Source organism: Ursus arctos, unplaced genomic scaffold (assembly GCF_023065955.2).
Source record: "Ursus arctos isolate Adak ecotype North America unplaced genomic scaffold, UrsArc2.0 scaffold_4, whole genome shotgun sequence".
Lineage (NCBI taxonomy): Eukaryota > Metazoa > Chordata > Mammalia > Carnivora > Ursidae > Ursus > Ursus arctos.
The window spans coordinates 94,215,618-94,228,108 of record NW_026623056.1 but is presented as its reverse complement, the minus strand read 5'-3'; the positions used below and the strand labels follow the sequence as shown (position 1 = coordinate 94,228,108).

Here is a 12,491-nt window from a genome sequence, read left to right as displayed (position 1 = left end):
TCTGCCAAACCAAAGCTTTTGAATCTGCCGAGTTTTTGTCAAAAACAATCCAACCTGGGAGTTAAAGGTCAGCTAGGCACTGGACAGGGACCACTGGAGGCGAGGCCCCAGTCTGGGTCACGGTTCGCCAATGGCGTTGCATGGAGAAGTAAAGGGATCTTATCAGATGCAGCAGGGGTCCGAGTGGACCCCCCCCACCCCCGTACTTCTGTACACAGAACTTCGAGGCCTGGTCTTTAGGTTTTGTGGAGATGCCACCAGGCACGTGCTCCACTGGGTCACCACACGTAACAGCCCCCGGGACACAGGCTGCCCCACAGAGCCAGGCAGGTCTGAGTGAACGGCACACACTTCTCCATCCCAGACGCTTCTGACTTATCTTTTACTCACTTAGGTCATTCTTAGTTCTACCTGAAGTGTGTGACCGGTTTGCCGGGTTCTCCAGATAGCGGTGATAGCTAGACAGACAAAGGTTCCGTCTAGAAGAGACCTTTGCTATCTGTGACCTGCCTGAAATGCAGGGCTGGTGCTCCCTGGAGGGTCCCACAGCGAGGTCAGTCAGGGAGAGGGGCGCAGGCTCTCAGCTCTAGGTTCTGTGGCAGGTGGGGCCTGGGTTCCGAGGGGCCCCCTTGCTGCACTAACTCTCCCTCACACCCCATTTCTCAGCATGTGCTGCGGCTCCTCTGCCCCCACCCAACCAGGAAGGGCCACTGGTGAGACCAGACAGGGCCACAGGTGAGGTGCCTACAGCGAGAGAGGATGACGCAGATGGCCGGGGCTGCGCTGGGCTGGGCCTGTGTGTAACGTGCCTCCCTTCTGAATAAAGACCTGTGCTCTACCACACGGTGGCACTGTGGGTTTGTCTATGTGTCAAGGGAAAGGACGCCGTGCTCTCAACAAGGCCCCGTGTCTGGGTGTCCCCAACGGCCTCTGGCCTCGCCTTCTGACCTGTACAACGGGGGCACACCCACATTTTGGAGCTGCAATAGGAGCATACAGGGACATGAAGGGTCCAGACAAAGGGCAGCGCTACTGGGAGACTGCAGGGGTGAGGAGGGCTAGGAGCAGCGGCACGCCTAAGCCGGGCACCGTGGACAGCGGCCTGCCCTGAACCACACAGGCCCTGCAGGAGTCCCTCCCTGTGGGAGGCCGCCCACATGCTGCTCTTAGAAATGCAGGCCCCTGGCCCTCATCTAACGTGTGAAGTCAACCTGGAGGATCTGATAAGATTCCTTTAACATGTGGATAAACTTTAGTTTGCCGCTTTGTTAATGATAAAATCATGACCATTCTCGCCTGACCTGGGTCACCTCTGGGAGTTCTCTGTCTTCACTCTCCCTCGAACAAAGACACAAGTCACCGCCAACTGGACGCAAAGCTCCTCCAGGAACCACCTGCCAGGTGTCTCCCAGGGCCCCCCACCTATGCTGGTATGACCCCGAGGTGTGTGGCCCAGGTGCCCGATGGCAGGAGGTGGGCCCTTGTGGGGAAGTGGGTACAGCCCCTCTCCTGGGCTCCCTCCAGGCCTTACTAATGAACTGCTGGCCTCAGACACAAATTTCTCTGCAACCACTGGCCTCCCCAGGCTCCTTGTCGGTAAGTGAGAAAGGAGGTCAGGGGATCCGGCCACAGCAGCAGGTGTGCAAAGCAGGTGTTCTGGTCTGGCTGGTGCAGGGCCCAGCGGAGCACTAGGGCCATCACTGTGACCAGGAAGGCTCTTGCCTGGCTGGCCACCTCTGCCTTCCCTTGCTCCCAGAAACTCCTCTGTGGAAGGCCAGGAATGTGCATTTCAGGGGAAACGGGACCGTTGTTGCAGCTCCAAAGGCTTCAACCTAGAGCCACAGGGTCACCTGTAGTGCTCCTGGCCCTGCTACTCCACTTCTTAGAGACACTCAGGAGCTAGATTTGGGCGAACATTGCCTAGGCGGAACTGGAGTCCTTCTGTGCCAGGCCAGGGAGAAGATGCTTCCGGGGCCCGGCATCTGTGGACGCCTCCCGTGGCCCTGTCTGTGTGCCCGACCCTGGCCGGCCTGGCCTCTGCCTCGTGGCAGCTGCACCGGCCCTGTGCCTGGGAGTGGGCTGGGAGAGCTTTGCGTCCAGCGTGGGTGGGGTGGGAGACGTGCACGTGACAGGGGAGAAAACCTGAGTGCACTAACGGGCAGCGGCGGGGGCTGCAGTAAGAGGCTGAGGTTGGCAGTGGAGGCCGCGAGCGGGTCGGCTCTTACCTGACCACCTGCAAAAATGACAGGGGTGGAGGCGGGCTTTGGGCGGTAGGGGATGGTGGCACCTTTCGGTGGGGACTAGGAAAAGGGACAGGAGAGGGAGAGAGAGCATTAGAGCCGCTTTGCAGCGCCAGGACCTGATGACGGGGGGCCTCCTTCCCAAGCCTGCCCCCGCTGCGCCACCCACCCCGCCCTGTCCCCCAGGCTGCAGCAGCCCCGGAGGGTGGGGACCCTCCACAGGGCCACCTCTCTCCTCTGCGTAGCCACTGCCATAGATATGCCCCCATGTGGTGCCACCACCCCCGCAGGATGCGGGGAGGGAGGGCTCCATGGCAGTGTGCACTCTCAGTTCCCGACAAGCAAGGACGGAGACCGAGACCTTGCCTGCGCTGGTGGCTGCAGGCTGCGCAGATGGACAGGTGGCTGCCTGCGGACTAGGTGCTGTCGCCCCGCACTTGGGTCAGCCTGGCTGCTGTCCTCCGAGAAAATCTCCCTCCCTCTGTCCCATGTTTAGGGTAAAGCCGGGCTTTATGGGTGGCTCAGCCATGGGGGCTAATGCCCAGCGCCCCAAAGGCTTCGTGGGGCCAGGCTTGTGATGGTCAGTAGGCATCATCACAGCACAGCTAGAAACATCCCATTTCACTATGAACAAAAAGAAGCAACTTTTTAAAAAAGCTTAGAGTCCAAATTCAGTATTTTATCGTCGTGATGAGCTTTGCTATAATTTCCTTTGCTTATTCTGTGTCCAGAAGTATAGGATTTTTATCTTGGGGTGAATGATATTCTCAAGTACCAGAAGTCTGCCAGATTCTGATAGAGTCAGCCTAACTCCTTGGTCAGAGGCTATCCGGGTCCTCCCTTGTCCGGCCAGGTGGCAGTTTTCCCTGGGAGCAGAGGCCACAGGGCTGGGCCTCGGTCAGCAACACCACCAGCCAGAGGCAGAGAGCGGGGGCCAGGACGGCCTGTCCCTGCTGGGAGTTCTCAAGACCACGGCCCACTCAGGCCCAGCCCACGCCCTGGACTATGGGGTGTGACGTCATAGTGCCCCCACCTGAGAGACACATAGCAATGTGGGGCGGGCTCAGCACACTGGGTGGCGGCTTCAACTCTGCAGTCCAAGCCATGCTGTGCGATCACGGGCACACCGTGTGACCTCGACTACACGATATGACCTTGAACACATGGTTTGACCTTGACATCCTGCCTGACTTTGGGTGTGCTGTGTGACCTTGGCCAAGCTGTATGACCTTGGGAATGCTGTGCAGACTTGCGGTAAAGCAGGAAGGGCTGCTGAGGGGCCTGCGAGCTGACCCAGGTCTGGGCTGATGCTGGGCTCCCAGGGTGAGCCGGTCTTCAGTTTCTGCTATTTGTGACCAAATGCCTCCAGAATCCTCTCTGGGCAGACAGGGGTGGCTGTGGCCTCAGAGGAGACTCGGTTCACAGTGGCAGAACCATGACCAAACCAAGCTCGAGGGTGTGACGTTCTCACTGCACCAGCAGAGAGCTCAGTCCAGCTGTGCCCCGTCCCTGAGACGGGCACCTCACCCCATAGTGCCCTCTGGCCCCACTAGCCACAGCACCTGCCGTCCCAGTACCACGAGCTTGTGATTCTGGCGCTTGCTGATGTCCTCTGACAGGAGACGCCCTGTGAGCACAGCGCTCCTGGTTCCCCCTGGGGCACAGTGGGCACTGCCGGGCAGGCACTCCACGGGGCCCCATGGACATGCGTGCACCCGAGGGCAGCCCTCCCAGGGGCCATTTCAGGGTGTGGGGCCACCCCAGAGCTAAGTCTGAAAGTCCTTTAATCTTTGCTCTATTCGTGCAGCTATCCTTCACTTAGAAACGGGCCCAAACGTTTCCAGGTGCAGTGGCTGCTCCTCCTGTGGTGAGACAGCAGCTCCCCAGCCTCTGAGAGCTCCACGGCCCCAGTGAGAGGGAGGCGTCGCCTCGGCCCTGCGTCTGCCCTTCACATGTGCCACGTGCGCTTGCTTCACCGTCGAGTCTCGCGTGAGCCTCCATCTGGCGGGAACACAGCTAGTGGGGTCCACCTGTTTCTGCAGGCCACGTCTGACCACAAATGTGGTGCAGGCAATGCCACTTGGGAGGAGTCCTAGGAGACTGAGAGTTTTGTTCTAACCCTTGTGCATGGATGTGGGAGGCTATGTCCCTCCTGGCTCTGAGGGGGCCGCTGCCGCTCAAGACGCGTGCACTTTCTCGCCGCTGCAGGCACCCGCCAGTGCAAGGGAGCGCACGGCCTGCTCACTGCGTGCCCACATGGCACCTCCGGGGTCCCATCAGGAGGGGCCGGAAGGGAACACAGTGTCACCGTGACCAGTGGCTGGGGACCATCAGGACACCAATATTTAGAAAAATATTTTTGACCTCACAAAATAGTATACTTTGGGAAAATAAAACTACGCAATTTTTTTTTAAAGAGCTGGGCAGGAGTTTGAACACCAAACAAAGGACAAAAGAGGGGTGAGCCCACAGATACCGGCCGAGGCACAGTGCCTCCCTCACGGGGAGCCCAGGACCCCAGCATTGCTATTGGAGCCTTTTGTCGGAGGCCGAAGTCCTTCACTGTAGCTTGAAGACCAGCGACTGTGAGAGCTTTAGTGAATCTTGCTGTATTTGGGGTATTAGTTGAAATTTAAATCTCAGGGTTTTTTCCCCAAAAAATTTTGAGAGGCTTTTGTCTTGCTCAGCTGTATCTTCGCTTCTCCTTTGGTTTTAACCATTTTGTTTATTCCTCTCTGTCTTTACAGTTTGGGCATTCTCGTGTGCTTTTCCTCCTTTGTGCCTTGATGGGGCTCTGATGCCGGCAGGCGTGGTGAGGACAGGCCTCCTGCCTCCACTTCCTCCATGGGCCCAGGGCAGCAGGATCTGGCCCACAGCAGGCAGCGTGTCCAGCGCAGACTTGCACCGTGGGTAAGGCCCGACCCTTTACTGGATGCCTCTCCCACTGCAGACTAATGACTTCTCATCCAATTGCCTCCTGACACATCCCTTTCCCTGGCCCCCCAGACGAGATGATGGACATGCCCGAGGGGGCAGGCACCAGCAGCTGCCCCTCCCACGGCACCCGCAGGGCTTTCACTCAGGTCGCCTTGGGCCTGGGTGCAGTCTCGGGTCACGCTCCTGAAGCCTGTCCCCCATACAGCCTTGACGGTGTGAATTCTCAGGGCCCCAGCCATGTGCCACAGCCAACATGAAGAAGCCATGGCTGGTGTGGCATGAGGGGTAGGCTGGCGGTGAGCCCTGGATGCCCAGACTGTACCTCCAGCATGACCACACAGATCTGCTTGACGCACTGGATGATGGCGTCGGGGGTCCCCGAGATGGTCACTGCCCGCTCTGTGGAGTTGGGCAGCATGTCCCCGGCCACCTGGACCTGGGCACCTGTGGACTGCAGAAACAAGACATTGGAAGGGGAATGGCAGGGGAGGGGGCTGCTGGTGGTGGTGGCGGTGGCCTGGGTGCTCGGGAGGGCATCATGTCAAGGGTGCAGTGCACGGACACCAACCCCAACGGCACCATGCCCGCCTGGCACCTCAGCCCTCTGCTTGTTCCCTGGGGGCCCGTGGCAGGGCTGGTCCGCCTCAGCCCGCCGCTGCCCAGCACGGCCTGGCACAGAGACAATGACGCTGGACAAGAGGCGTCTTAACCTGCAAGTGGCATTTGCAGAGATGGAGACAGAAATGGAGTCACTTTTTTCCAGTACATGGAACTTTATCTCCCCTGTGGAGTTGTAGGTCATAAAGAAAGATGGATTCTAGAGGGGACTAAACTCCGTGGCTGTCTTTCCTTGATGGAATCATGACAGAGAAGCCGCCCTCCTTCTGGGAGAGGGAAGGATTCAGGCTTTCTTTGAGTAAAGGAACATGAACATAAAGTCTGCACCTTGCCCAGCCCTGCTGAGTCGGCTCAGGCCTGGTGGTCCCTGGAGGCACCTGCCTGGGGGCAAAGACCACAGCTTCCACAGCCTAGAGCCACATGACTGGGTGGCAGGTGCTGTCTCCCCTACCCTGTTATAGGAAGGCCCTGCCTGTGCCTGGTTGGGGTGCAGCTGCCCGGCACCTCTGCATGACACTATGAGGGGGTCTGTGCACATTCCAGGGGCTCCCACAGCCCACCCTTTGCTTTTTGGATGGTTCTCCCCTACCATAAGGTGTACGCTGCCAGGGTCTGCAGCACTGGGGCTCCCCAGACGCAGCTTGAGCTTCCCAGGGGTGGCCCTTACCCACCCAGTGGTGGGGCACCAGCAGCCAGAGAAGGTTCTGTTACCTCCCTGATCTCCTTGATCTTGGAGCCGCCTTTGCCGATAAGGGACCCACACTGGCTGGCAGGGACCACCAGCCTCAGCGTCACCGGAGGCTTGCTGGTGGCAGGGCTGTTGCTCATAGAGTTAATGATATCCTGGGGAGGGAGAAAGACACATGTGTGGGCCTGTCGTGTACACACCAGTGACTGCAAATGCCAGGCTCAGTGAGAAAGCATCTGAATGTGCTCCAAAGACTGGCGGGCCAGGGTCCCTGCCTCCAGAGGCCCACAGTCAGTGGGGGTGGGGGGGAGGACAAGTGTGGGAACTCGAATGCTCCCAGGCGGAGGTGCTTGTGAACACAGCGTGGCAAATGGCTGAGTGTCCAGAGGAAGGACACAGTGGACAGGCTGGCGGATTATAGAAGCTTGAAGGCCAGTCAAGCTCATGAAGAATATGAGAGGACAGCTGGACGGATGGAAGGGGACCCCGACATGCCAAGCACATGCAGACATGCAGGTCCATGGACGGAGGGGGGTGCAGGTGCAGACGACACCTGGACTCAGGCCCTGACCTCTGTCTTTAAGGCCTGGCGGGGCATGGAGGGGTGTGCTGGGGGAGGGCATAGTCTCAGAGTGGCACATTTTTGACAGAAAAACTTATTCCCCAGCTTGATCACCCTCTGAAAAAAAAACACTGAATACATCTCTAAATAACTTTGGCAACTTGAACGATACTGGAAACGCAGGAGAACCTTGATCTAAGTCGCTGATAGAGCACACAGACGTACCAGAGACACGTGCCTGCGTGTTTCTACGGGCCAGCACCACCGTGCCCAGGTCCGGCCCGTAGCCAAGCTCACATGCCGGGGCAGGAACCGTGGGGGGCGGCTGGGGCTCATGCTCGGAGCTGGCTCCCCGAATATGCGAGTACAGCAGCTGGCCATGACCAGGTGGCTGGCGGCCGGGGAGCCCCTGGGCAGCAGGGAGGTGACAGGGGAGAAGAAAAGTCCTCGCAGCCAAGTAGGGCAGCCCTGGTGGGCCAGGCTTGCCCACGTCCAGACACAGAGGATGTGGGGCTGGAGGACCAGCAGAGACTATGCCCTCCCCCAGCACACAGGGTCTCTGGGAGCGCATCTTACCTCCTCAAACTTGTAGGCGATCATGGCAAAGGCCTTGAAGATGGCATCTGTAGGGCCTGTGATGGTCACGATTCTTTCCGGGCAGTTCCCCTCAGAGATGTTGATCCTTGCGCCACTCTGGAAGGAGGTGAGCACACCCGGGCCAGGGTTAGAGCCTCGGGCAGTACCAGGCTGGGTTCTCCAGGTCCTGACAGCCACGGGCAAGCCTCCACACTAAGCAGTGAGGCCCCCTCCAGTGCTGTCCTTCAGAGTGCGGACAGCTGCCACACTGCACCCTCGCAGTCCCCCAAAACAGACGCCCAGACACAGGGGTGTGCAGGTCAGAGGGAAGGGGCCTGCTGCTGCTGGGAGGTGGCTGCGGCAAGGGCTCCCACAGAGCAGGACTCCTGGCCTCCCGCCTGCCCACAAACGGACGCCATTGAGGGCCGGCCAACTCACCTCTTCACGCATCTTCTTCACAGTTTCTCCTTTCTGGAACAAAGATTGAGACAACAGGCTGAGGCATCACTCCGGGCTTCTGCCGCAGGCATGCAGAGGTTTTGGTGTGGCAGCATGCGGGGTTGGGAGCACTGCCTCGTGTGCCAGGTGCCCCAGGCCAGCGAGCGGCAGCGCTCAAGGTGGGGGGGGATGAGAGCCTGACACGCCGCAGCTCCCTGAGCCACCCCCCCCAGGCTGGTGAGGGGCCCTGCAGAGGGGGCAGCCAGGGTGCTGGCCTGCTCGGCTCCTGCTCTGCGCTGGCTCTCACATCCCTCATCTTTGTCACGGGCAAAGCAGGGCCGGGTCGGGCCGGGGGGGGGGGGCACACCCCAAGGCCCTTGTGGGAAGACCTGGACTTGGACCACAGAGGTGCCCCCTGGACACCAGGGGGCCTGGAGACGGTGGGACGCCAGCCACAGGTAGGTGGCGCCCTGTCCCGGCTTCTGCCACAGGCTTTCGACTCCCAGATCCACCCTCTGTCCCCAAGGCACGCTTCTCTTACTTTGGAAGGGAGATACGAGCAACTCACCACCACTGGCCAGAGGGGAGACTGCTCTGGAGAATGCCAGTGAATCATGCTCACTGGAGCCTCACACCCGGGAAGGACAGGCCACAGGGCAGTGGGGCAGTGGGGGCAGGGCTGCCCTGGTGACCAGCTGGGGCCTTGTCAGGGCAGGGCCACAGGATTCCACTGGAATCCTTGGTGCGTGGTGGGATCCCTATGTGGCCCGCCACCCAGCGCAGGCCTGGTGGTCCTGTCACCTCCTCAGAGACCCCAGCAGAGGCAGAGTTCACTCAGTAGTTACCTTCCCGATGATGCTTCCAACTTCCTGTAGGAAAAGAATCACAGAAAGATGATGTCATGGAGCAGAAGGGGAGACGGGCTGTGACAGATACTGTGAGATCCATCTGCGCTGGGAGCGAGGACAGGGGATCAGGACAGTCAGGAGGGAGCATGGTCAGGCCACTTGTGCAAAGGCCCTGAGTCTGGGGGCTCCTGGGTCCCCGTCTGACCTCTGTGAGTCCCAGGCCCTGCTTCTGACAGACACACAGACGAACAGAGCTGGAGCCGCCGGCTCTCTACAAATAAGGCAGGAGGCACCACCTATGCTCTTAAGGCCTCAAGAAACACTGCAAGAAACAGATAAAACATAAACTCTCCCCCAATTTTGTGATGTTCAGGTAATCAAGCACTGCTACCGCTTTTTCACTTTTTAAAAAAGTAGAATATGCAAAGACACCCTTGAACACACCACCACGGCTCTGAAGCCTGGAGCCCATGGCGGTTTGGACACACACTCCTGCCTGGCTCAGACCCACACGGCACTATGAGCCAGCCCGCTTCTAGCCCCAAGAAGGACCCTCCAAAATCAAACTCATTTCCCTTATTATAGGGAAGTCCTCAGCAATTACAACATTCCCGGTGAAGGCCCTAAAAGCTGCTGGGTGGTGAGGAGGGCGTGTGCAGCCGGGGCCGCTGTGCAGCAAAGGGCAGCTGGGCATGGGGTAGTGAGCCCTCCAGTGGCCGCGGCGCCTCACCTCCTGGGGCAGTGTTGGTGCCTGTGGCTGCTGCTGCCCCAGGAGGTGAGGCTGAAGGCCAGACCTCACAGACCGCCCTCAGTGGTGCACTCCCAACTTCTGACGACCTTGAGCAAATGCCACTCACACTTGGGAGAAGCAAAGCCTGGTCGCCGTCTCTCCATCACAGAAAGGGATCTCTGGGTATGAGCCCTGCAGCACCCCCGGTGAGGGCGCTTCTCCTGCAAATCTGGGAGAAGTGGCACCGCAGGCACTGAGCGCAGGGCCCCCGCTGGCCCCGGGTCAGGAGACCACAAGGAAACCAGAAGTTGGGTTTCTCACGGCACAAATACAGGGCAGATGGAGGAGTCGGGATGAACCCTGTGCGGCTGGGCTGGAATTGGGGGGTAGGAACTCATGGGGTCCAGTCTATAAACATGGAAATAAATTTTATGCACGTGTGTATACACACATGTGATCGTATATACACATGCATACAACAAACATATGTGTAGATGTCCCCCACTCACAAGAGTCAGGGTTCTTTGGAGAAATGGCTGATTCCAGGATCGTGGCAGGGAGAGCACAAGGGAGCCACGAGAGTGTTTTGTGCCAAAAAGCGAGATAGCACTGGATGAATGACAGCTCGTGTCATGAGGACACAGGAGCCAGCTTGGAGGGGCTGCCGGTGGCCGAGTCAAGGGCAATACAAGCATCAAAACGAGTGATGACAGAATGGGAGTAGCCTGAATAAAACAGCAACTGAGTCCATGAGGACAGGCATGGACGCGCGGATGAATGAATGCCAAGGTCTGACGACAAGGGGTTCTCCCCAGTGTCCGTGGGCCCCCAGAAGCACTCTCTCACAGCAGCAGGAGAGGAACCCTGGGCGAAGGACCAAGGGCTCAGTAACGGGAAGCCCTGAAATCTGGGCCCTGATGGGAGAGCTCCTGTGACGCTCCCACCCATGGTGAGGAAACATCGGAAAAGCCGCCTTGAGGAAGGGCAGGAACTTTCAAAGGTGAAGGGCAAAGGGGGGAGCAGGGAGGTTCCTCCAGGCTGAAGACCACCAGAGACACGTCTGGGATGTGGAAGCCTGGCCGCTCCCCGCCCCCCAACCACGCATGTCCTGTTGTGAAGGGCGGGACGGGATGACTGGTGACCTGAACAGGGCCCAAGGTGAGTGGCTAGGACACCCTGGTGTTGGTATCCTGACGTGGATGGGGCACTGCGCCCTTGTTCATAGGAAATACACACTAAGGTGTTCGGTGACGGGGCATCAGGTGGGAATCAGTCACTAAGGGTTCCAGGAGAAATGTAATTTGGAGTGGGCTGCTTTGTCAGCTTGAGACGCTCAGGGTTTACAAAGCAGAGATGCCGGCATGGGCATGCCCTCCCTTGCCTCCCAGCTGGTCTGACAAAGTGGCCTTGGGCTCCATACCTTTCCATGCATCAGCAGACGGATTGTCAGGGTCACGTTCAGGCCGCCTTCTGAGACCTTCGACTCCATCTTTCTCCCAAAATGCGGCTGGGCGTAGTGGCTCAAGGTGCCGAGGGCGCCGTGAGGAAGGACAGACGGGGCCCAGATGGTGTCACCTGGAAAGGGAAGGCATAGCTGCTGCTAGCTGAGAACACTGTCAATGGCCAACACAGGTCGGGGGTGTCCTGGCCTGCAAGGACCTTTGGCCTCTGGGGGGTGGGTTGGTGTGGGGGGAGGTTGGAAGAGGGTGCTGCCTTTACTCTTGCTACTGGTGAGGCACCAAGGCTCAGGGAGGCAAAAGCTCCTGGGAGGGCAGCCCAGTCAGCAAGAAGGCGTAGCCCTGGGATGCGCCTGGTGTGACGTACTGGGGCTCGGGGCACATGGCAGTGGGAGGCATGGGTTTGGGGAAAACCCGGCAGAGACTAACTGTGTGATGCCAAGCAGGTCGTTCAAGCCCTCTGGCCTCAGCTTCTACCTCTGTAGGGAGGGAAACAGGAATGGCTTTCTCACCTGGAGAGGGAAAGGGCTCAAGTGAGCCAAGGGGTCCTTGCGTGTGGCTAGTGTCTGTTCCACTATCATGTTAGTTGATGTTAGTTCTGTGCTTTTCTACCCTCTGGCTATGACCCCTTAGCCCTTAAAAAGGCAGGACATTATAGGTCTTTTTAATGTCCCCGGCATGCTTAGAGTTAAGATTCCCTGGTAATCCCCATTTCTTCAGTGGATCTAGTGTCTATTAACTAACTGCCAAATAGCTGAGCATCCCCCCTTACAAAGTCTTTCCAGAAGATGCCTTACATACCTGTATCACTGGTCTATGTTTATTGTATAATTTCTGCAGACAATGGGTCTAGCACTTGGCCCACCAAACAAAATTAAGGCTGTACTTTATGACTTATAGGCCAAGCACGATGACAGACAGTAGACCTGACGGACCCATGGAAGAGGGACCAAACTGTCCTGGCTGTAGCCCCTTCTGGGGAGGGTCTAGGTTCTCCTCCAGGCTGGATCCTGAGGGACAGGTCACCCCACCACGGTGTACAGGGTGGCCTCCAAGACAGGCACCAGTGAGGATTAGAAGTGAAGGTCAGGTGGGGCCAGGGCTCAGGGCACAGCAAGGGGAGAGGGTAGGACCAGGAGAGGTTCCAGAACAGACGGGGGAGGGCTGCAAAGCCAGAATCTCAGGCAAGCCCAGGCCCAGATGCGGGAGGCCCTGTGGGCGCAACAGACCTGACTCCAGGCCTGGGAAGGGATGCTTCACTCTGCAGGCAACACAGGTCATAGTGGGTGGACTGTGTGGGTGGCCTTCCCAGGAGTGCCAGCAGTCAGGGCAGCAAACGGGAGCTGGAGAGCCACCAGCTTGGGTGCATGGGGATGTCTCAGGGTGCGGGGAAGTTG

At 58.7% G+C, this 12,491-nt stretch overlaps 1 protein-coding gene across 6 annotated transcripts in view; it reads right to left on the bottom strand.

The window, feature by feature from the left end:
• Positions 1-12,491, bottom strand: part of PCBP3 (poly(rC) binding protein 3) — a 269,833-nt gene that overhangs the window by 20,898 nt on the left and 236,444 nt on the right. For all 6 annotated transcript variants that reach the window (XM_057306866.1, XM_057306868.1, XM_057306867.1 and 3 more), the window contains 7 exons: positions 11,058-11,212; positions 8,905-8,928; positions 8,060-8,092; positions 7,622-7,738; positions 6,507-6,638; positions 5,500-5,628; positions 2,226-2,300 (listed from right to left, as the gene is read on the bottom strand). In XM_057306866.1, coding sequence (XP_057162849.1) covers positions 2,226-2,300; positions 5,500-5,628; positions 6,507-6,638; positions 7,622-7,738; positions 8,060-8,092; positions 8,905-8,928; positions 11,058-11,212 — 665 coding nt within the window. The remainder of the gene's footprint in view (positions 1-2,225; positions 2,301-5,499; positions 5,629-6,506; positions 6,639-7,621; positions 7,739-8,059; positions 8,093-8,904; positions 8,929-11,057; positions 11,213-12,491) is intronic.